The 23,201-nt window shown below is 45.1% G+C and overlaps 1 protein-coding gene across 11 annotated transcripts in view; it reads right to left on the reverse strand.

Moving 5' to 3' along the window:
* Window positions 1–246: 246 nt before the first annotated feature.
* The window catches only part of XRRA1 (X-ray radiation resistance associated 1), a 64,096-nt gene continuing 41,141 nt past the window's right edge, over window positions 247–23,201 (reverse strand). For 7 of the 11 annotated variants that reach the window (XM_043907086.1, XM_043907079.1, XM_043907095.1 and 4 more), the window contains 9 exons: window positions 18,899–18,939; window positions 15,791–15,916; window positions 6,978–7,071; window positions 6,078–6,193; window positions 3,041–3,382; window positions 2,293–2,488; window positions 1,442–1,557; window positions 1,138–1,243; window positions 247–747 (listed from right to left, as the gene is read on the reverse strand). In XM_043907086.1, the coding sequence (XP_043763021.1) occupies window positions 494–747; window positions 1,138–1,243; window positions 1,442–1,557; window positions 2,293–2,488; window positions 3,041–3,382; window positions 6,078–6,193; window positions 6,978–7,071; window positions 15,791–15,916; window positions 18,899–18,939 (1,391 nt within the window). In that variant the 3' untranslated portion in view covers window positions 247–493. The remainder of the gene's footprint in view (window positions 748–1,137; window positions 1,244–1,441; window positions 1,558–2,292; window positions 2,489–3,040; window positions 3,383–6,077; window positions 6,194–6,977; window positions 7,072–15,790; window positions 15,917–18,898; window positions 18,940–23,201) is intronic. The other 4 variants (XM_043907143.1, XM_043907172.1, XM_043907104.1 and 1 more) reach the window with 3 other exon arrangements.

Raw genomic sequence — 23,201 nt, forward strand, 5'->3', positions numbered from 1 at the left:
CAGACACACATTATTGGACCTGTCCCCCCTCGCGCACACACCTGGCTGTGGGCAAGTTAACCTCTCTGACCCTTAGCTTCTGTGCTGCTTCTCGCTTTCAGCAACCGTTTTGTGTCTCAGTGCTTACCCCAGCTCTGAGGGATTACGGTATTACCACCTGTGTGACTCAGGCAGGTTTCCCATGGGACTCTTAAGGATGTGTATCAGCTGGGGTTTCTTTCCCACAATGAAATGACCTGGCCCAGGTTCCAAAAAGGAATGAGGGCTACCTTGCCCTATGCACTCACTCTTTATTGCTGTTGGACAAGGTGCTGGTTCCTGCCTGGCCCAGGAAGGGGAGGTCCTGACCAGCTCACCACTCTCTGTGGCCAGCAAGCAAGGCTGAGGAGAGCTTGGAGACCCGAACTCGTCCCAAGGAGCGGTCAAGGGTGTGGCACCCTTGTGAAGGGCGCAGGGCACAGGCTAGTTGGTACCCATGGCACCGTGCACAGTCCTAGCCTTTCAAGTCACTGGCTGTGGGCTCCTGGTAGAATTCATCCATGAATTCGAGGAAGTGGCCCAACTTAGGCTGGCTCCCGCTCAGTGCTGGGCGGGCCTGGGGCGGCGCTGTGGTCCCAAACACTGACCGCAGCGAGCAGCGCACCAGCCGCCGGTAGCGCGCACGGAACTCCTTCAGCAGCTTTTTGGCCTCCAGGAACTGCTTCTGGTTCACCAGCCGCCTCTCTGTCCGCTGGCGCAGGACGGCTCCTGTAGGGAGAAAAGCCAGGAGGGACGCCCAGGTCACCTGGGGTCCCACCTATCCCAGAGCAGCAGGGACTGGGTCCAGAGCTCCCCCATAAAGTGGGATGGAGTGGGAAGAGGATGCTGAGGGCCTGAAAATGGTCTCTCCAGCTTGGGCACTAGAAGGCCAGAGGGATCGCCTTCTGAATCTGTCTCAAGCCATTGGTAACATGCTGTGACTTCAGGCAGCTCTCTGCCGCACTCAGGCTCAGTTCCTCCATCTGCACGCAGGAAGGCCAGGAAAATGCTCTAAAGGGCTCTTCCTGCTCCGACACAAGCCCTCTGCCTTATCCCAGCAGCGGAGTAAACGGCTAGACCTCAGAGCCTGGCTGCTGAGGACGGGGGTCGGAGCCATACCTAGTGGCGCCTCTGTGATGTTCTGGGTGTCCCGCATGCGAATGAGGATGTCATCCAGCAGCTGGGCTCGAGTCTTCCGTGGGGGCGGAATAGGGATCCTCTGGGTCTGACAGGAGGTGAGACAGCAGAGTGTTAGCACAGGCTCAGACTTTCGTGGCCTCACCTCCTCTACAGTCACTATGACAGGCAGGGGCGAACTGGGGGCACCAGGGAAGAGCATTGCTCCTGAAGGTCCCAAGTGAGAGCCATTTCTGTCCCTTAGGGTCCCCAGGGGCGGTTCACATGCAGTGAGGTGGAGGCGTACCCGCTTCTCCTTGGGAACATAGTGTTTCTGCAGAGTATCCAGCCTGGGCTTGCTGGAGCGGTACACGAGCGGGTGTTTCAACATGTGCTGCAAGGCCTGTGCATTCTTCTGGATTCCTAGGTCAAAAGGACGAGGTCGAGTCAAGGCACATCCCCCTCCTCCTGGATGCCTCCTCTGACTTCTTCATTCCCCATTTCAAAGCAGCCCTGGGTAAAAGGATGGAGGGCGCCAAGAAGACACTGTTCCCATATCCTGGCCTGATCTGTGGTGGTGCCAGAGGTGCCATCACTCAGTGAATACTTGTATCACTGAACAGGTCCTAATGGAAAAACAGCACAAGAGTGGGGAAAGGAAACCCATTGACCTCGGAGGGTTACACTGCAGAGACTGACAGCCATGAGAGCACAGCTGAGCACCAGTACAAAACACATCAGTCCAAAATAAGGGGTGGGAGAAGAGGCTGCCTCCCCTGTCTCAAACCAAACAGGGAGGATTCTGGATGTTCATTTTAGGGATTAACTGGGCTGGGGAGGACCCGGGGAATCTGACTAGTCTGAGTGTTTGTTTATTAAACCCTTCCTGGAGAGACTTCCAACCAAAGCAGTTAGGTTCAGAATGGCTGGAATCTCTGAACAGCTGTGATTCCCTCAAAGCCAATGAAGGTCCAGGCCAGGGGTCCTGACAAGTAGGGCTCTAAACCAGGACACCCCCAGGGGCCCTTTGACAGACATTCAGATGGAAATTGGCACCCTGGCCTGGAAAAGAGTGTTCGGTACCAGCCTTGGCTTTGCCCTGACTTGCTCCGGCTCATGGAGAGGGCTCCCTGCCCTAGAGACATTCTCCTCACATACCTTTTGGCTCAATGAAGGTGGGGTCAGGCTTGGCTGTCAGCAGCTCCTCATAGCCATGGTACTTCCTGGGGCAAGAGGCAGATGGGGGCTTCTGAGTACTCTTGGCCTCTCTGGGTGCTGTGGATGGTGGTCTTTGGTCTTTCTCCTTTGTCTCTGAATCATCCCTCCGGAAGATGGAGGAAGATAACCCACTGACCTGTGCCCAAGAAGGAAAAGAAAATGCATTCCATTAACACCTCTGAGCTCTGTGTGGGTCCCCATGCTGGATCCTGTTAAGGGCAAGACCCAAGCCTGGGCTGAGAGGAGGCAGACATGAAGACAATGACCATACACTGAGATGAATGCTGTAACAGAGGGGAGGCACAGGCTGGGTGAGCCCACAGAAAGCTCTAGAACAGCCTAGGAGCCCAGGAAGCTTCCTGGAGGGATTGCTACCTTAACCCGAGCTAAGTCTTGAAGAACCAGGAGAGCCATTCCCAGGCTGGGGTTGGGGAATGGTCTGCAAGTGATGAGAAAGGAGGACCATGATTTGTTCCCATGGGTGTCCCTACCAGTAACCTTGGATCAGTTTGGGGCTCCAAACTCCCAGAAGGGGCTTACAAGCCCTGCCAAGGGTGCTGCTTTCTGGTTTCCAGATCTGCCTTGTGCTTAGTTCTAGTTGCCTTATAGCAGTTCATCCATCTAAGGGTTGGACAGGAACCCCTGGGAGGTGGGAACAAGTGGGCGGGAGCAGGTGGGGTCCAGGCACCTGGGTCAAGAAGATGGATTCTGTGCTCTTGGTGTCCTCATCTGACAGGTGGTCTGGGCTGAGGCGGCCAGCAGCATCGCTCCGGTGGGATGTCTCCTCACTATGCACAGTGGAGTTGGAGCAAATGGGAGGCAGTGGCACGAAGGTCCGGTGGGGCATGGGAAGGCCCCCCAGGCCCTCGATGGGCATCTCTCGCTCCACAGAAATGGTTTTGGTGGCAGGCGGCTCCTTAGTCAGCTCTGCCTCTGACTCCAGCATCTCCTTTGAGGGAGACTTGATCATCAAGGATGGGTGAGGGAGAATCATAGGCTGCTTTGGCACCTTGGGAACTTGATTTTTCACCTGTCATGGGAGAAGGGCTGAATTGGTCTGCTTCCTAGTCAGAACCTCTCCTTCTGGACATAAGCGGCCTAAGGCCAACCAGTATAATGGTCAAAGCACTGGGGTAGGTCTCATGGGGAGGGAAGGGACAAAAATCACACTTAGTGGGCATCTACAATGTGCCCCGTACATGACATGTTACGTTTTATTTACACCTCAAACTACCCAGTGAATAAATGTTCTCATTTTATAAACAAGGAAACGGGGGCTCAGAGAGGTAAGATGACTTGTCCAAGGTCACAGAGTTATTCAGTGGCAGAGGCTCTGGGCCTCATTCTGGATCCTTGACTCTATCACTCTGCCCGTCAGTAGCCTCATTCCTCTGATCAAGGTGTCTTGCAGTGCCCATGACTTTCCTCAGGGATTCCTAGGAGGGCCTGGGGGAGATGGTCCCACATTTTCTGGAAGGTGGCAGCACCAGGCCCCTATCAGGGGGCCAGTCCCTGCACCTTATATAAAGACCTATAAGGCAAATCTCTCTCAGGGTTTAGACCCAAGGAAATAACTTCTTTCCCACTGAACTGCTCAGCTTTCTTAATTAGCAAAAGCCTGTCATCTCCCCTCCACGCCTCTGCTCATCTGCCAGGAGAGAGCCATGTGCCCAGCTTCCCTCAGCTGGGCTTAGTTCTGCCTCCCCTCCCTAGTTACCTGGTGGATTGCTTACTCTTTGTCAGAAGTCTTTAGTCTACTTACATCTGTACTTTGACAGGCCATGCAGTGCAGTGGAAAGATCTCAAGCACAGTCTACCTTTTGAGCTCACACAAGGGGAAAACAGTCCCTGCCTGCCTATCTCGCAGAGTTTTCCCATGTGAGATCTCAATGGTGTGCTCAAATGTGCCTGGTGAACTAGGGAATGGGAAGGATGACTATTTTATAAAATAAGGTTCTTTTTAAGAAAGTATATCCTTTTTGAAATACATAAAATCTCAGTGTTTAGATTTGAAGCCTGAGGGACCCAGTCTTTTTTCAGAACCCATGCCTCACAGTGGCCAAAACAAGTGCCATTATTTGCCAGCTGGTGGGGAAGGGGCCACACTGATTCCTCCCTCTCACAGGTTTGTGCTGGGGATGCTCTTCCTCTATCTCACCACCACTCTCCTGAGCAAAGACTGGATAATCTGACTGGCTAGAGGATGAGAGTCACTGGGTCCTGTATGCTGGACTGCTGAGCATCCAGGGCAGGCCATGTTATCTTCCATCTGTGTTCTCACTCAGAAGCCTCACACTGGTTTCTGGTTCCACGTTAGGTGGGTCCAGGCCTGCTCTGGCAGGTTCTCCATTTTCTCCCTGTCCTGTCCAAGTCTCGTAGCAAGGAGTGCCAGCAACCTTGGTCTATGTAACTGAGTAAAAGGCTGTACATCCAACCCCGCTCTGGGAGCACACTGGGGACATGCAGGCATCTCCAGCCTGCCTGCAGCCCACACCACACTCTCCGCGTAGCCCGTGCTGGACATTAGACAGCACTTATAGAGCATTGATTCGTTTCTCATTTTGCCACTGGTATGTGTGTATATCCTCCATTAGTTGGAACGATGGTGGTGCCCCTGGACCCCTACACTCCCTTTTAAGTTATTTCACCTCTCTGAGCCTGCTTCCTTGTCTGTGGTGAGGATTACGGGGGAGCGCACGTGCAAGTTCTCAGCATGGGTGCTCTGTACACGGGAGAGAGGATTATGTACTGAGCATCTGGCTCACCCCGATTCCACCCCTCCCCAGCTGCCTGACGGGAAGGGAGGGAGTAGGACTCTTAGAGGAGGCAGCAGATGGGGGCAAAGATGATGGAAACCCTCTGGATTTCTATTGCTGGTTTTAAATGCTGCTCTGGTCCCCTGAGGGCTCAAGACAAGAGCTTGGCTGTACACAGGCAGACTCTAGAGGGAGGGGCCTAGGGAATATCTTTATTTAACTTCTGGGGTCAGCAATGCCCAGACCAGCTTTTGCCTGTAGGAAGACAAAGTTCAGGAGGGAGAAGCATTTCACAGAAATTTCTGAAATCCTTCAGATGAAAGGGATCTTACTTTATGGCATTCTAGAAGTTAAGTCTGGACCACTAGCTGAGGGGAGGTACTGAGGGGGCGGACCGCTCTCCAACCATGAAATGCCTCCCAAGAGTCAGGCAGGAGATAGGTATTCTAGGGCTGGCACAGCCATTCATGATACCAGGGGTTACCGTCACTTGCACTGGTAGGAGGTTTGGGGAGTTAATAATGTATCAATTTCATTCAGTCCTCTCAGCAACTCAGAGGTTTTAGAGTTGAGAAGCTGATACTCAGAGAGTGGAAATCTTGCCCAAGTTTAGGCAGCTATGAAAAATGATGGCACCAGACTGACATGTGGGTCTTCTGACTGATTTCCCCCCACTTCTCCACAGTGTCTTTTTTGGACCTCAGTTCCTCTGGAAAATTAGGGGATCAGACTCAATGCCCTCCCATACTCCTCCCTACTCTGGTTTTTGGGTCTCTGACTGTCTTACCTCTCCTGGGTATATCTGTATGTTATATAGTGAGGGAAGGAGAAGACAAAACTGCTACTACAAACCTAACAGAAGAATCCCAGGCATTGTGGGTGGGAGTGGTTCTTCTGCCAGGCTGATCTGTAGCATTAAAATAGACTCCACTCCCTCTGGGCTTGGGGGTCCTGCCTTTGAAGCCTTACCTTCCGAGAGTCCTTCCGAGGCATCAAAATATGATGCTTAGCCTTTACTATCTTCCTTCGAATTAAGTGGATTCCCAGCCGCTCCTGGAGAAAGCTTTTTAGTAGTGGTGGGACCCCTGGAGCCATGATGGGAAAATAAGATTATTTTGTTAGCTAACAATTACTGGGGGCTTCTATGTGCCAGGCACTGTTCATATACATGTATAACCTTACTTAATTCTCACACCAGCCCTAGGAGGTAGAAACCTATATTATGCCTATTTGACCGATGAGGAAACAGAAACAGACAGGTTAAGGAACTTGCCCGAGGCAATGAAAACAGTGTAGAGCAGAGATTAGAATACTCTAGTGTCACTCCAGAGACCCAGGATTCTAAGATGCCTCCAGCTGCTGCATCTTGGACAGTGGGTTCCACTACTGACGTGGCAGCTACTGCATTCAGCGTGCTCTGGGAGGGGGAGGGCTCTGCAGTTTGGCTTCACGCTCCTTCCCAGCTGGGAAGTGGGGAGTGAGGTTGCAGCAGACTTATCCCACAGAGCAGAGTGTCATTATGGAGCTCACACAGGATCTAGATAATTCTGTATTCCATTTCCAGTGCTGCCTTTTTTTTTTTTTTTTTTGGCTGTGTGACTTTGGGCAGACTGTGACTCTCTCTGATCCTCAGTTTCATCCTCTGTGCATAAGGACAATAAAGCCTGCTTCACAGGGTTGCTGTTGGGATGAGTCAGTGCAGAGCATGTGCTCAGCAGTGTCCACTGTTTCCTACAGCCCCCAGTGCACTATGAAGTTTGTCTGCCCATGACACAGAGCAGAGCAGGGCTTGGCACTGAGGTAGGGATGAGGTTCTCCACATTGCTTCTTGGGGACTGGGTTCAGGGGGCAGGTTTGTGGGTACCATACCTCGAGTATGGGTCACCAGAGGGTTGTTGTGAAAGATGAGCTCACAGAGAGATGGGAAGAGAGCTACTGGCAGGATGGCATCTTCCTTTGCAATCTATAAGGAAAGCAGGAGAGCATCAGATCAACACCACCCCACACCTCTGCCCAACTGCTTCCAGGCCCTACAATGCAGGGCTGCATGCCTTCAAGGTCTGGGGCGGGAGTGGGGCTGAGGGAGTGAGGCTGCTGGGGACAGGACTTACTGCCTGGACTGTCTTATCTCTGCAATTTCACCTGTCTGCACCCAGAATACCTGTGCCCCTCTTGGCCCGAATCTCACCATCACTGTTTCACATTGAAATCTAAGAATTTTTCCCCTTCTCCATATTGGATATGTAGCTTATACCAAGTATTGAGGATGTTGGTGACAAAAATAAGAACAAATATATGTAGTACTTGTCTCACAAGAAGCCTGAAAATTTGGCAAGGCACTGACTTTGACTTCAGCATACAATTTGTCTGATACTTCACCTTTCTCAGTGTGACCTCTACCCACATGCCAGTCTGTCAACAGAAGTGATAGTCTCTTTCACTGTAGCCTGTCTGGGCACTGATCAAGGGAGGGCTGGGGAACAGGAGGTCGGGGGGACACATGCATCAAAACGATTAGCACAGCCAGTGAGGTAAGGGAGACCCATGGCTGTCCAGGGCCCAGAGGCCACTCGGCCCCATGAGGCCAGCCTCTAAAGGGCAAAAACCACTCCTTGTTGAGAAGAATGGTAAGAACATCTGGGGACAACCTTGGGCTGGGTGTCTGTCAGCAGTGAAATGGAATCAGAGTGGTCAGGAGCACGGCAGTGGCCTTTCAGATGCCTCAACACACTGCTCAGTCAGATGTGGGGCACATACAGAGCACCAAGCGCTGGGAGTGGGTGGTAGCTCAGTCTGACTTCCTCTGGAGCCTCACTGGGTAGTGCCAGATGCCTTTGGGGCAATACCTATTCACTGTCTTTCATTTTGGCTCCTTCAGTCAACAAATATTTACTGAATGACTTTATGTGCCAAGCTCTGGGCTGGGACTGAGTGAAGGAGACACAGTTCCTATCCTGGAGGAATGCTACCTGGTGCGAAATAAGCACTGAAGCAGCAGTAACACAGAGAAGCATGCGTTTACATCAGTGATCAGTGCCACAGAAGTGAGGCCCATGGAGCACCAGGGTGGTCTGACCTCGTCACAGAGGTAAGAGAAGGCGTCCCTGAGATCTGAAGGATGGCAGAAGGTGATGAGTGAATGCAGTGGGGGATGGAGTACATGTCAAAGAAACCTCTGTATTAATCGAATCATTCCCTCTAGTTTCTGGGTATAAAGCTAGACTGTTTCTTCTTGCCCCCCAGGCAGCTAGATGTGGGCCTATGACTCAGTTCTAGCCAATGCCACCTCTGTGGAAGTGATAAATGCCATTTCCAGGCGTAGCCCATTCAAAACTTCCTGCAGGATCCTGTCCTCACTCAACTACCTTTCTACCAGTTGTGTGCATGTGTCCTCAGTCGCTATGTCGTATCTGACTCTTTGTGACCCCATGGACTGTAGCCTGCCAGGCTTCTCTGTCCATGGGATTTTCCAGGCAAGAATGCTAGAGTGGGTTGCCATTTCCTGCTCCAGGGTATCTTCCTGACCCAGGGATTGAACCTACGTCTTCTGCATCAGCAGGTGGATTCTTCACCACTGAGCCACCTGACCAGTTGCATAGGATTCAGTAAAGTTCTCTTAAGGTCCTATATGGGATGACAAAGCTATGGCCAGAAGAGATCTGGGTCTCTGAAGAATCATCATGTGAAAGGCCACCTAGCAACCAGGAATATCCACAATGGGTTTTGTAAAAGCAAGAAATATACTTTTGTGTTCATTGACATTTTCAGTTTGTCATAGCAGGTAGTATTACTTCCTCTAATGCAGAAAGGAAACATGCCATACAAAGAAAAATGTGTGAAAGATACCACAGCAAAGAGGAGAAACCCTGTTGGATGGATTTAAAGAAGGCTAGTGTGACTAAAAGCAGAGAGAAAGGGTGGTTGGTGCAAAATGAGACTGGAGATGCAAGTATGGGCCAGACCAAAGTTTATTAAAGATACTGGTCCATAGAGAACCTATTAGATGAATTTTTAGAAATATGAAGACCTAGGCTATTGCTTCAGGAGGGGGATCCAGATGACAGAGTAAAGAGGACATGGAGCTCACTTCCCCCCACAAACACATCAAAACTACATCTACACGTGGAACAATTTTCATGGAAAACGTTATGGAATCTGGCAAAAGAGCTCCTAAACCACCAAGGCTACAAGAGAGACTCCCACATAATCAGGCAGGATGAGAAGAAAGGCACTTGGTCAGGACCTGTGTCCCTGGGAGGGGACTAAGAGGAAGAGGGAGATGGCGTGGTGGATACCACCCCAGGGAATGAGTGGGTCAGGACACAGACAGGGTGTCCAGTCCTGGGGTCCTACACAGAAAGGGCAAACCTCGTGGCTGTCTGGAGAAATGCTGGGACAGGCTGGAGAAAGGCTGAAGCCTAGACTGCATTGGTGACGAGGGTGTGGGTGCGGGCTCACCCCCAGACAGGGCAGGGGGTGGTCTGCCCTAGCAGCTGCCGCCTTGCCACACTCTCAATCTGAGCTGAGTGAACACCCCAGCCCAGCAGTGGATCTAGGGCAGTCAGATCCTGGGAAAAGAATCCGTTTAGGGATGCAGAGGTGGTGCGGGGGGCCTGGTGGGCAGTGGTGGCCACTGCTGGCACTTACACAGAAGCAGCCCAACTTCCTACAGCTTGAGCAGCGCTTCAATTCCCACAAGCACAAAATGCCGAGATTCCCGGTCCCAGCCTACTCAAGGCTCCAGCCCTGCCCACTCTGTGCTACAATTGTGCACTAGATCTGGGCCAACCGTAATAGGGGGAAAGATGCCGCTTGGACTGCAGCTGAGTAGAACTGCAGACGCCTACACAGGCAGAGCGCTGGACCTCTGAAAAGCACAGGAGCCCCACTTACTTGTACATTCCCCTCCTTCAGGGCAAAGGCCCCAGCGTGGGAGAAGGAAAACCACACACACTTAAAGGGAACAGAGTCAGCCTGAGTCAGATCCTCAAGGTTTCTACCCCTGCAACCAGGCAGCAGACCCTGCCCCTTGACAGAGTAGCCTCTGTCTCTGCTGGGAGCCTCTCTCTCTGCTGGGAGTGCCAGCTAATCCAACACCAGCCACACCCTCTATCACAGAGGCCAGCGCACCCTGAGGAAAGACCGGGCTGGTGTCCACCTCAGATCCAGCCCTCACCTCAAAGACACTGGGGACACCCAGCCAACATATGGTACTCCCACATAAAAAACATCCATTCCAGACCAGGGATTGGCCAAGATGGTGGAGTAGAAAGACACTGAGCTCACCTCTTCTCACAGGCACATCAAAATCACAACTATTTACAGAACGACCATTGATGACAAGGACCAGAACCTACCAGAAAAGAAACAGAACCAGCCTGCCAAATCCATTAAAATAGAAACAGCAATTTAGGCAAAATGAGGTGAAACAGGAACATGTTCCAGATGAAGGAACAAGGTAAAACCTCAGAAGAAAACCAAGTGGGTATAGGCAATCTACCTGAGAAAGAGTTCAGGGTAACGATCATAAGGATGACCAAAGAATTCAGACAAAGAGTGGATCCACAGAGGAAAAGCTAGAAGTTTTTAAACAAAGAATTAGAAAATATAAAGAACAACCAAAGATGAAGAATGCAATAACTGAAATGAAAAATACACTGTAAGGAACCACTTACTACCACTGACCCAGCAATTCTACTCCTGGATAAATATCTGAAAAAACAAAAAACAAAAAAACACTAATTTGCAAAGGTACATGCATCCCAATGTTCACAGCAGTATTATTTACCACAGCCAAGATATGGAAGCAACCTACGTGGCTATCAACAGATGAATGGATAAAGAAGACGTGATATATAGATATATACACTGGACTAATACTCAGCCATAAAAAGAAAATCTTGCCATTTGCAGCAACACAGATGGGTTTGGAGAGTATTATTCTAAGTGAAATAAGTGTGATGGAGAAAGAAAATAGTGCATGATATCACTTATATGTGCAATCTAAAAAATACAGGAAATGAGTGAATAAGAAGGAAGCACACTTACAGATACAGAGAACAAACTAGTGGCGACCAGTAGGGAGAGAGAAGGGGGAAATATAGGTGCGGAGAAGAAAGCTGTATAAACCCTTAAGTGTGAAATAAGTTACAAGGATATACTGTACAACACAGGGAATACAGGCATTATTTTATAGTAATTCAAATGAAGTACAACCTTTAAAAACTACGAATCACTACATTGTACACCTGTAACTTATATAACATTGTACAGCAAGTATACTTCAATTAAAAAATTTTTTTTAAATCACATCCAAAAAATACCTAGGAATAAACTTAATCAAGGATATAAAAGACTTGTATTTGGAAAACTATAAAACTTTGATGAAGGAATTTAAAGACGATTCAGTGAAATGAAAAGATATCCCATGATATCTTATTATTATTAAAATGGACATACTACCCAAAAAAATCTACAGATTTAATGCAATCCCTATCAAAATGCCCATTACTTTTTTCTGAAGACTAGAAGCAATAATACTAAAATTTATATGGAATCAAAAAAGACCCAGAATTGCCAAAGCAATCCTGAGGATAAAGAACAAAGCTGGAGGTATAATCCTCTCATACTTGAGACTATACTATAAAGCTATGGTCATAAAAACCATGTGGTGCTAACACAAAAATACATACATCAATGGTACAGGATAAAGAGCTGTGAAATAAAGTCACACACCTACAGTCAATCTATGACAAAGGAGGCAAGAATATACAATGGAAAAAAGACAATCTCCTCAATAAGTGATCCTGGGAAAACTGGACAGTTACATGTAAAAAAAAAAAAATATTCCAACATTCTCTTGGAATCCAGTGTTTAGGACTCCATGCTTTTACCGCCAAGGGCCCAGGTTACTTAGACCCTGGTTGGGGAATTACCACAAACTACATGCCAAAGCCCAAAAAAAAGAAAAAAAAAAAAAACATTCTCTTACAACATCTACAAAAATAAAACTCAAAACAGTTTCATCCCCTAAATTTAAGCCCTGAAATCATTAAAGTCCTAGAAGAACACAGGCAGAACATTCTTTGACATAAATTACAGCAATATTTTTTTGCATTTTCTAAGGCCAAAGAAATAAGAGCAAAAATAAACAGATGCAGTCTAATTAAACTTAAAAGCTTCACAGCAAAGGAAACCACTTATAAAACAAAAAGGCAATCTGTGGAATGGAAGAAAATATTTGGAAATGATGCAACTGACAAGGGGTTAATATCTACAACAAACAGCTCATACAACTCATTATCAAAAATAAAACCAAATAATCCAATTGAAAAGTGGGCAGAAGATTCTTGTTTTCCTTTTTGACACTTTATTTTTTAATTGAGGGATAATTGCCTTACAGAATTTTGTGGTTTTCTGTCATACAAGAATCAGCCATGGGTACACCCATGTCCCCTCCCTCCCAAACCTCTCTCCCCACCCCACCCTTCTACTTTATCACAGAGCCCCTGCTTTGAGTTCCCTGAGTCACACAGCAAATTCCCACTGGCTATCTATTTTAATGTGATATTGTAAATTTCCATTTTATTCTCTCCATACACCTCACCCTCTCCCTCCTCTCCTCCCGGCATGTCCACAGGTCTGTTCTCTATGCCAGTTTCTCCACTGCTGCCCTGAAAATAAATTCATCAGTACCATCTTTCTAGACTCCATATCTATGCATCAGTATATGATATTTACATTTCTCTTTCTGACTTACTTCACTCTGCATAACAGGCTCTAGGTTCATCCACCGCATTAGAACTGACTCACACATGTTCCTTTTTATGGCTGAGCAGTACTCCACTGAACATATGTACCACAGTTGCTTTATCTACTCATCTGTTGAAGGACATCTAGGTTGCTTCCATGTTCTAGCTATTGTAAATAGTACTTGGGCAGAAGATTTTAATAGACATTTTCCCAAAGATATACAAAAGGCCAAAGGTCACATGAAATATGCTCAACATCACTAATTATTAGAGAAATGCAAATCAAAACCACAATGAAATATCACCTCACATTGTCAGAATGGTTATCATCAAAAAGTCTACTAATAACAAATGTTGGAGAAGATGTAGAGAAAGGGAAACCTTGTACACTGTTGGAAGGAATGTAAATTGGTGGTATTACTCAGCCATAAAGAAAATGAAATAATGCCATCTGCAGCTACATGGATGGACCTAGGAAATATTATGCTTAGTGAAGTAAGTCAGAGAAAGACAAATACTATTTAATGTCACTTAATTGGGATCTAAAAAATAATAAAAGTGAATGTATATGCAAAACAGAAACAGTCTCACAGATACAGAAAACAAAATGATTAACAAAGGGGAGAAGGAAGCAGGGAAAATTAGGGTTATGGGACTAACAGATATAAACTATTACATACAAAATAGATAAGCAACAAGGATATACTATGTAGCACAGGGAATTATACTCATTATCTTTTAATAACCTATAATGGAATATAATCTGCAAAAATACTGAATCACTATGCCTAAAATTAACACAATATTGTAAGTCAACTATACTTCCATAAAAAAATATGAAGACCTAAATTTGACAAGACTGGGAAATAGATTAGATGTGGGTGGGGAGGAGGGATGTACAGGAGAAAGAAATATCAAAGATGACAACCAGGGTTTGGCTCAAGTTGCTGAATGGAGTCAACAGCTCAAGTAACTCAGCTATTGACTAAGATACAGAACAATGGAAGAACATTCAAATTTGAATTGGTAAGATCATTAATTCACTTTGGATATGTGTACTTCGGAGGTGCCTTTTAGACTTCCAAGTAGAAATTCACGTAGGTCTGGGATACAATAAGGAGTTAAAAGTGTGTGAGGCGCTGGGCATAGGCAATGGATATGTGAAGCCAGTCTCAGGAGAAAATACAGAGGAAGAGGAAAAAGAGACTCAGAGTAGGACTTGAAGGACTCTGACATTTGATCATCTAGACCAGAGGTCAGCAAACTTTTTCTGTCAAAGGCCAGATAAAAAATGTTTTAGGTTCTGCAGGCCATTCAACCTCCATTGCAACTACTCAACTTCGCTGTTGTAGCAACCATAATAACTTTTTATAGAACACTATACCCCCAAAATGCAGAATATACATTTTTTTGCTAAGTGCACACAGAACATTCACCAACTTAGAATATAGGGTGGACCATAAAATAAGTTTAAATACATTTCAGAAGGATGAAATCTTACAGATTATGCTATCTGACTACAACAGAATTAAATTAGAACTCAACAAATATAAGTTATCTGGAAGAGCCCCATACATTTGGAAGTTAAACCACTCACTTCTAAACAAACCATAGGTCAAAGAAGAAATCACAAAAAAATTAAAAATATTTTGAGTGAAAGAAAATCAAAACACAAAACTTATTGAATGCAGCTCCAACAGTGCTTAAAGAAGATATTTATAGTGGCTTATATTAAAAAGAGGAAAGGTCTATATCAATGATCTAAAATTATACTACTTAGGAATCTAGGAAAAAGAAGAGTCAATTAAACTCATTGTGAGTAGGAGAGAAATAAAATTATGAGCAAAAATCAATGAAATAGTAAACAGACAATAGAGAGATCCAAAGAAAACAGTAGCTAGTTATTTTTTTAAGTCAATAAAAGGGTAACTTCTATTTTGGATCAATAAAAAAAGAGAAAAGATGAAAATTACCAGTTTCAAGAACAAAAGGAGAATCCATAATACTGATACATCTATGGTCCACTGATTTTTGACAAGGGTGAGCAGACCATTAAATGGCAAAAGAACACTCTTTTCAATAAAAGGTGTTGAGAAAACTGCATATCATACAAAAGAATGAAGCTGGACCCCTATCTCACACCATATATAAAGATTAGCTCAAAATGGATCAAAGACCTAAATGTTATGACTAAAATTATAACTCTTAGAGGAAAACACCTGGGGAGTTTGGCTGTACTAACTGCTTGCCTCAGAAGCAATGTAAGCCAGGTTTCTTAAAAGTTGCTGGCATTTCACACCTGAGTAGGGCTCAATTAGTGGGGCTTACAGGAAGTTTTACAGGATATGGAAAAACATGTTAACATAAAACTTGTTAATGAAACACATATTAAATCTGTTCCATGGACTTTATATCTGCTGTTCTCTTTGGTTTAAACATGTCTCAAGTCACTCAACCCTCAATCTTCACCTCACTAAGCTCCCTGATTTCCATCTCAGCTTAACCACCACTCTCGAGAGTACCTTCCCTGGTCCCAAATATGAGGTGAGACCTACCCTTCACATACTTCAGAGCACTGTGAATGTCTTCGCAACACTGGGCATGTTTATGCTGTGATTATTTGTTCGTGCTCCGTCTTCCCTGTAGGTGATAAGCTCAGCAAGGGCAGAGGTCGAATCTCCTCATGCAATTGTATCCCCAGTGCCCAGCACAGAGCCTGGCACATGGTGAGTGGTCAATCAGTATCTGTGACTGAATCAATGGGCTCCTGCCTCTGCCTGCTTTGCCTTCTGTTTCCCCAACCCTGAGAACCCCTGAGCCTGAATTCTACTGATGCAGGGAACGGGAGGGTTGGCTTTCAGGCCAGAGCAATTCACACCCCACCCTCCCATCTGTGCTCCTGGGGAGAGAGGTAGAGAAGCTGAGAGTCACCTTGTTGTAGGCCAGGCTAAGGTACCTCAGCTCTGGGAAGGGCGGGGCCAGCGTCTGGTTCCTCGCCTTCAGTGACTTCACAGGAAGAATCTCGAATATGGGCGGAAGTGCACATACCTTGGTCGTCTTAGAAGGAAAAGAGTCAAAGTCAAAGCGCCCTGGTGATAAAGAAGTGGACCAACAGACCCTTCCTAGGGAGGGTGGTGGAAAGAATGACCATTCCAGAGGGGCTGGCCCAAAGGAGGCTTCTGGGGTCATAAGGGGGGATGTCACCAAGGGCCTAGAGTTCTGGCTCCAAGTTCTCTGATGTCACATAGTTAGTTCATTCTCTGGCACCCAAAGTTCCAGTCTCAAGTTCTCTGAAGCCAAAGGACGACACAGCAGCAGTGCAGACAGCAGAAGCTCCCTACTCACCTCTCACGTTCTGCCCTATAGTGGCTTATCCTGAACTTGCCCTTCTATACAGTTGGGTTAAGATTTCTCCAGAAAGCAAAAGGGCAGGTGCATGCTCACATCATTAAGGGGACTTTTCCTGGTGAGGAGATAGCAGGAGTGAGTTGAGCCTTGAACTACTGCTCTGATTTGCTCATCCAATCCTACAGTGGAGGGTTCTTCATTCCAGGATAAAACAGCAGCTAAGTCCTGGATGATGATCAAGTTGAAAATGGAAGTTGTTGGATTAACTATGCCAAACTCAGTTTACTCACTGATTCCCTGAGTTAGAGCCAAAGGAAATCACAGGGTAGATGCTGGACTAATGACTGGCTTCAGATGAACTCGATTCATCTAAGTGCCATTAACTGCTGTGTCATCTTGAGCAAGTCACTTATATTTCACCTGCTCATTCAATGACCATTTGTGGAGCACCTGCTCTGGGCCAAGTATTTTGTTTCTTCCTGGGCTCCACCTTGTACAGCCACAAGTGGATGAGTCATGGTTGAGAGTAAAACAAAAACCAGTGATGGTGCTTGGGAACTCTCCTCTCAGGGAAATCAGAATGTAATCTCCCAGAGGCTGGAGGGGAAGGTGGTAGCAGTCTCTTAAGGCATCTCCTCAACTGTGCCATTCCCGATCTGGAGGGAGGCCATGTGAGCCAAAGAGGGTAAGTCAGACTGAAGCACAGAGAAGAAAAAACCAGACAGGCTTGGGTCTGGAAGGTCCTGACCTGAGGGCATGACTGGCTCTGCTGGGGTCACAGAGGGTCCTGTCTTAGAGGGGGATGTATTTGATGTTGATAGAGGGGCCACTAAAAGTTTCCATCCATTCAAATCACTCTGCATTCTCAGATGGCACACAATTGGGACCTGAGCACTAAGCAACCCGCCAATAATCTCTGGCTTCTATAGCCACAAGCCCTTCCATCCGTTAGGCACCACTTTATGCAGAGTGACTTGGCTGCTCCTCCCATTCAGACCTGCAGTCTCTATCTCCAATCCTTTGAAACCAGACTGGCTGCTGCACAATAAAGAATTTGTCTGGTCTTTGTCCTGGGTTTTTGGCACTGAGCTTCTAAAACCCTTGGAATCTCTAGAGTGATAGGAATGTCTTTGTTATTCATAACCCCTTGGATCATACCTGAGTTCACACTAATGAGCTGACTTAGGATGGGGGCTGGCCATACTATAAAGACAACCATGTGATCAGAGGACTGGGGTTTGAGCCAGCCTGACCTCTGGGGAGGGGAGAGGGGCTAGAGATCGAGTTCAATCATGTGGCCAATGGTTCGATCAATCATGGCTATGCAATGAAACTCTAGTGAAAGTCCTGGCCACTGAGGCTCTGGTGAGCTACCTGGCTGGTGCACCCATCAGCTGTGTTGGGAGCATGACACAATTCATTCCACAGTGAAAGGGCAAAGAGGCTCTACGTTTCGAACTCCCCCAGCCCTCACTGTGCATCTTTTCATTTGGCTGGTCCTGATTTGCAGCCGTTATAGTCAATCTGTAATCAGAAGTATAATGGTCTCCTGAGTTCTATGAGTCATTCTAGCAAATTACTGAACCTGAGGGGATCGTGGCAGCTGTAGAATTTATTGCCATTACAAATAGCCTGGGAACCCCCACACTTGCAACTAGCGCCTAAAGTGAGGGCAGTCTTGTTGGGGACTCTGCTCTTGTGGGCTCATGCTAATTCCAGATGGCTAGCATCAGAACTGCACTGCAGTATTATACCGGCCTATGGCTTACTTTGACCAACAGATTAAAATGCCGTTGCTTGAATTTCAGAACCTTGCTCTCTTGGAAGTCTAATGCCACCATACTACAAAGAAGTCCAGGATGAAAAGATAACATAAAGATGACAAGTCCTGCCAGCTGTCTGTGAGTCCAGCTCCCAGATAACCTGCCAGCTGCAGGAATGTGCCCTAGCTAAACACCAGCAGAACCACCTAACCAACCCAAATAATTGTGAGATATAATAAATTGCCATTGTTTGAAGTCAACAACTGTGTTGGCTTGTTAAGTGGCAATAATACAGCAATTGATATAATTTCTCACCCAGTTGTATCTGTGGGGAGGGGGTATACTGAGTTGTGATCCAAGGATGCAGGTTGCCTAACTGCATAATGGTACTTCTTACTATAAATGAGTAAGTGAATAAATAGATAAATATTAGTGTGTCAGTCTTCTTGAACTTGCTTAGTGAGCATCTACCCTGAGAAAAAAGACAATTTTATGTGCTGACAAAAATCAAGTGTCTAAGCCTGTGACACCAAGGATTAGATCCCAGATGGCAGTGTGTTTGGCCAGGGTTGCTCTAGCTTTGGGATGAGGGTTCTTGTTAAGGAGCTACTAGGCTTCATCCTAGTGGCAGCCTCAATTTAATGCCAGCTTGATCACTTGAAGCAGGAATCATCCCTACTGAAGAACAATAGAAGCTGGTATGTGGGTTGTGTGAGGCCTGGGACCTGTTGGTTGAGTCCCCTGCTACATCTTCATAGGCCAGCATAGTGCCTGGCACATGGTCAGGACTCAGGAAATATGCGTTCAGTGAATGGGCTTCCTCAGTGTTATATATGCAAATACCTCTCATGGCTCCGTCAACTTATTTTTGTTTACTAAAACTAATGTTCTAATGCAAGGACACAAATATAAAGTAGGCATTTCCTACCTCTGAGGTTGAAAATCCAGGATAAGATGAGAACACGACCTCTGAAATATAAGAGAAAAGAATGGAGATTGGTGAGAGTGCTAACTGACCCCCAGGAGGCCAGGGTCTGCATCTGCCACCCACTGTGTACAGCAGAGTATCTCCCGGAGGGGGTACTCCTTGGTCCTGAGCTTCAGTGCTAACTAGGAAGAGGAACCAGCTGTGACATGCATCGGGTAACACGCCCTTTGTGCCTGGAACAAAATTCAAACTCCTTGGCCAGGCTTTGGAGGTCCTGTCTGATCTCGCCTCTGCCTACTTCTCCAGTCTTATCTCATGCTACCCTGGCCCTCCCTCACTATGTATCAGCCACACTGATCTTCTTCCTGGCTTTGTACCATGCAAGCTCTTGTGAGCCTCAGAACTACAGGGCAGTCAGTATTGGTCAGAAGACAAACCAACTGTTTTAGAAGAGAAAAATGTATATAAAAGATATTCTGTCGGAGGATTTGAAAATACTATTTGTTATATTAGTAGAAATAGAGTGCATTAAGACAGTGAATTCAGGAGAGACAAGTGAGAAGGAGGCTGCAGAGTGATTTCATTCTCTAAATCATCTAAGAGGAGCCAATAGAGAGCTGAGTTCAACCTAATAAAGCAAAGCATCTGCTGGGTCTGGATCCTATGCAGGGATCACTCACCTTTGCCCTGACTAATGGGACCCCTTCCGCATGTTAATGATACCGTATTGAGAAGGTTATATTAAAATGAAATAAGCAATAATACGGGTGGAACACCATGTAGCAAGAACAACTCCGATGACAAGGGTCTGAAAGGAATCTGTGAAAGGTTTGTGAAAGGAAAAAAGTAGGAGTTAGCTAAAGGATGAGCCATGGTCATAAGTGTGGGTGCTAAGCAGTGATCTTCTGGGGAGATAGAGAGCCCCCACATCTAGGAAGATGAACGGAGGTACACTCTATCTGAACTCAGGCCCTGGCCCTTCCCACAGTTACAAGAAAGAACTCCAGAAACCAGAACCTGTGTTCTAAGGTTCAGACTGGGAACCATTCAAAAGATGTATAGTCAGGCACTTCCTAATATTTGAGGAAAATTAGCACCATGAAAGAAAGTTATGAAATATAAAAGAAAAACCAGCATCTGAAAAAAAGAGAGGTGGTTTAACCAAAAGAATAAAAACTTTAAATAGAATAATTAATGTCTAGATTCTAAGGAATTCAAAAGACTATTTTATTTTAAGACAAAATTAGGTCATTATGGAAGAGAAACTGTTACTAATTTTGTAATTTTAAAGTATGATAATCAAATAAAAGATTTAATAAATGTCTTAAACAGAAGAAAAGGTCCATCTGAAGAGCTAATTCATAAAACAGAGAATGGAATGAAGGATAATAAAAATTTTCCAAGATAAAGGAAACTATCTTGGAAAGAACAAAGTACCTAACAAAATAAACAAAAAAGAACTGCATACCCAGAAGCACCTTAGCCAAATTTCCAAAGGAAAAAAGTGAAATCTTATTCCAGGAAGCAAAAATAGATTTCCTATAAAGGCATGGGAATCAGATTGGTATCAGACTTCTCATGGCAACAATAGATTTAGAAGGTAATCAAACATAATCTTCAAAGTTCTCAGGAAAAATTATTTTAAGGCTACAGTTCTCTATTCAGTGAGCTAGCATTCAAGGATGATGACAAAGCAAAGGTAATTTGGGGTATTTTATGGGCTGAGAAAAATCTATTATATGCAAACCCTCTTTGAAAGAATCAAATCAAACAGCAAAATGAAAAGCAATACAGCATAGGAAACTATCTTTGTGACCACGAGAAAGGGAGACACTTAAACAAGAACCCAAAGGCATAAGCCATATGATAAAACTGCACAGGTTTGGTGTGATGGACTGAATTGTGTCATCCCCCACCACCTCCCTAATTCATATGTTGAAGTCCTAACCCCCTGGTACCTCAGAATGAGACTATTTGGAAACAGCATCTTTAAAAAAGTAACTGAGGTTAATAAGCTCATTAGGATAGACCCTAATTCAATATGAAGGTTCTCCTTGTAAGAAGAGAAGATTAGGACATAGACAATTCAGACAGAGAGATGACCAAATGAGGATACAGCAAGAAGGCAGCTGTCTATAAAGCAGAGGGGAGAGGCTGAAAAAGAAACTAAATCTGCCAACACCTTGATCTTGGACTTCTAGCCTCCAGAACATGAGAAAATAAATATCTGTGGTTTAAGCCAAACAGTGTGTGGTATTCTGGCAGTCTTAGCAAACTAATATACTTGGGTAAATCAAACTTGAGAATTTCTCTTCAAAATGTCATCTCTTACATTGCAGATGAAATATATAGTCAGGTGATTACAAAATAAAAGAAGAAATTGAAAATATTAAAACTATCAAGGGATATGAAATAACAATTCATAAAAGTTGAAAACTAAGTAAATGAAAAAATACTTACTTATAAATCACCAATATTTATAAAATAGATATTAAAACAATGAAATATCACTTTATACCTACAAAAATAACAAAACTTAGAACAATTAAAAAGCTTGGAAATACCAAGTGCAGGCAAGGTTGTAAGGAAACAGGAACTCTGATGTTCTTCAAGTATGAGTGTATACCAGAGCCACCATTTTGAAGAACAATCAGGTGGCACTTATTTAAACTATGTATGCATATACTCTGTGATCCAACAAACTCACTTCTAGGTAAATATTCCAGAAAAACTCTGGCCAGGGGTATGTGTAAGAAACATACACAAGGTTAGGTGACGTAGGTGTCCATTAGCAAGGGAATAAATGAATAAAGTGTGGTTAAAGCACAGTGTGGAATATTATGCATTAGATAAAAGGAAGAACTGGATGGGCATATAGCAATAAGAAAAACCTTAAAAAGAGCGCTGAGTGGGAAAAAAATTAAGTAACAGAATGGGCTCAACAGCATATTACCATTATGTAAACTAAAAACACATTACACACAAACTAATATATTTCACAGAGATATATCCATATATCCAGAAAATGTACTCAGCACAAAAACAGATACTTACATGAAAATGGGAAATGGGAGGAGGGATTAAGAATGAAGGAGAAAAAATAAAACAGGGCAAGGGAAACTTTATAAAGACTAATGGTTAAAGTGCTGGGCTTCTCTGGTGGTCCAGTGGTTAAGAAGTCACCTTGCCACACAGGAAACACCAGTTCATTCCCTGGTCTGGGAAGATCCCACAGGCTGTGGAGCAACTGAGCCTGTGTGCCACAACTGCTGAGCCCGCACTCCGCAACACGAGAAGCTACCACAGCAAGAAGCCCACATACCACAACTAGAAAAGAGCCCACATGTAGCCATGAAGACCCAGCAATCCCATTACTGGGCATATACCCTGAGAAAACCGTAACTGAAAAAGACACATATATCCCAATGTTCGGGGCTTTCCAGTTGGCTCACTGGTAAAGAATCTGCCTGCCATTGGTAAAGAACTGAACCAAAGGAGATGTGGGTTCAATCCCTGGGTTGGGAAGATCCCAAGAGAAGGAAATGTCAACCCACTCCTGTATGCTTTGCCTGGGAAATCCTAAGGACAGAGAAGCCTGACAAGTTATAGTCCATGGGGTCACAAAGAGTCAGAGATGACTTAGCGACTAAAACAAACACACACACCCCAATGTCTTTAGCGCTGTTTACAATAGCCAGGACACAGACGCAACCTACAGGTCCATTAACAGATGAATGGATAAAGCAGTTGTAGTATATATATATATATACAATGGAATATTACTCAGCCATAAAAAGGAACAAATTTGAGTCAGTTCTAGTGACGTGGATGAACACAGAGCCTGTTACATAGAATGAAGTAAGTCAGAAAGAGAAAAACAATTATCACATATTAACACACACACACACACACATATATATAAAATCTAGAAAAATATTACTGATGAACCTATTTGCAGGGCAGGAGTAGAGATGCAGACATAGAGAACAGATGTGTTGACTCAAATCAATGTGATACATGAAGAAATGACAATAACCACAAGATCACCTCAACAGATGCAGAAAAAGCATTTGATAAAATTCAACATTCATTCATGATAAGAAAATAACTCTTGCCAAAGTGGGTACAGAGAGAACATATCTCAACATAATTAAAGCTATTTATGACAAAATACAGCCAACATAATACTCAACTGTGAAAAGCTGAAAGCCTTTCAGCTAAATCTAGAACAAGACAAGGACTCCCACTCTTACCACTTCTATTCAACATGGTATTGGAAGCCCTAGCCACAATAATCAGACAA

Source organism: Cervus elaphus, chromosome 1 (genome assembly GCF_910594005.1).
Source record: "Cervus elaphus chromosome 1, mCerEla1.1, whole genome shotgun sequence".
NCBI classification, from domain to species: Eukaryota; Metazoa; Chordata; class Mammalia; order Artiodactyla; family Cervidae; genus Cervus; species Cervus elaphus.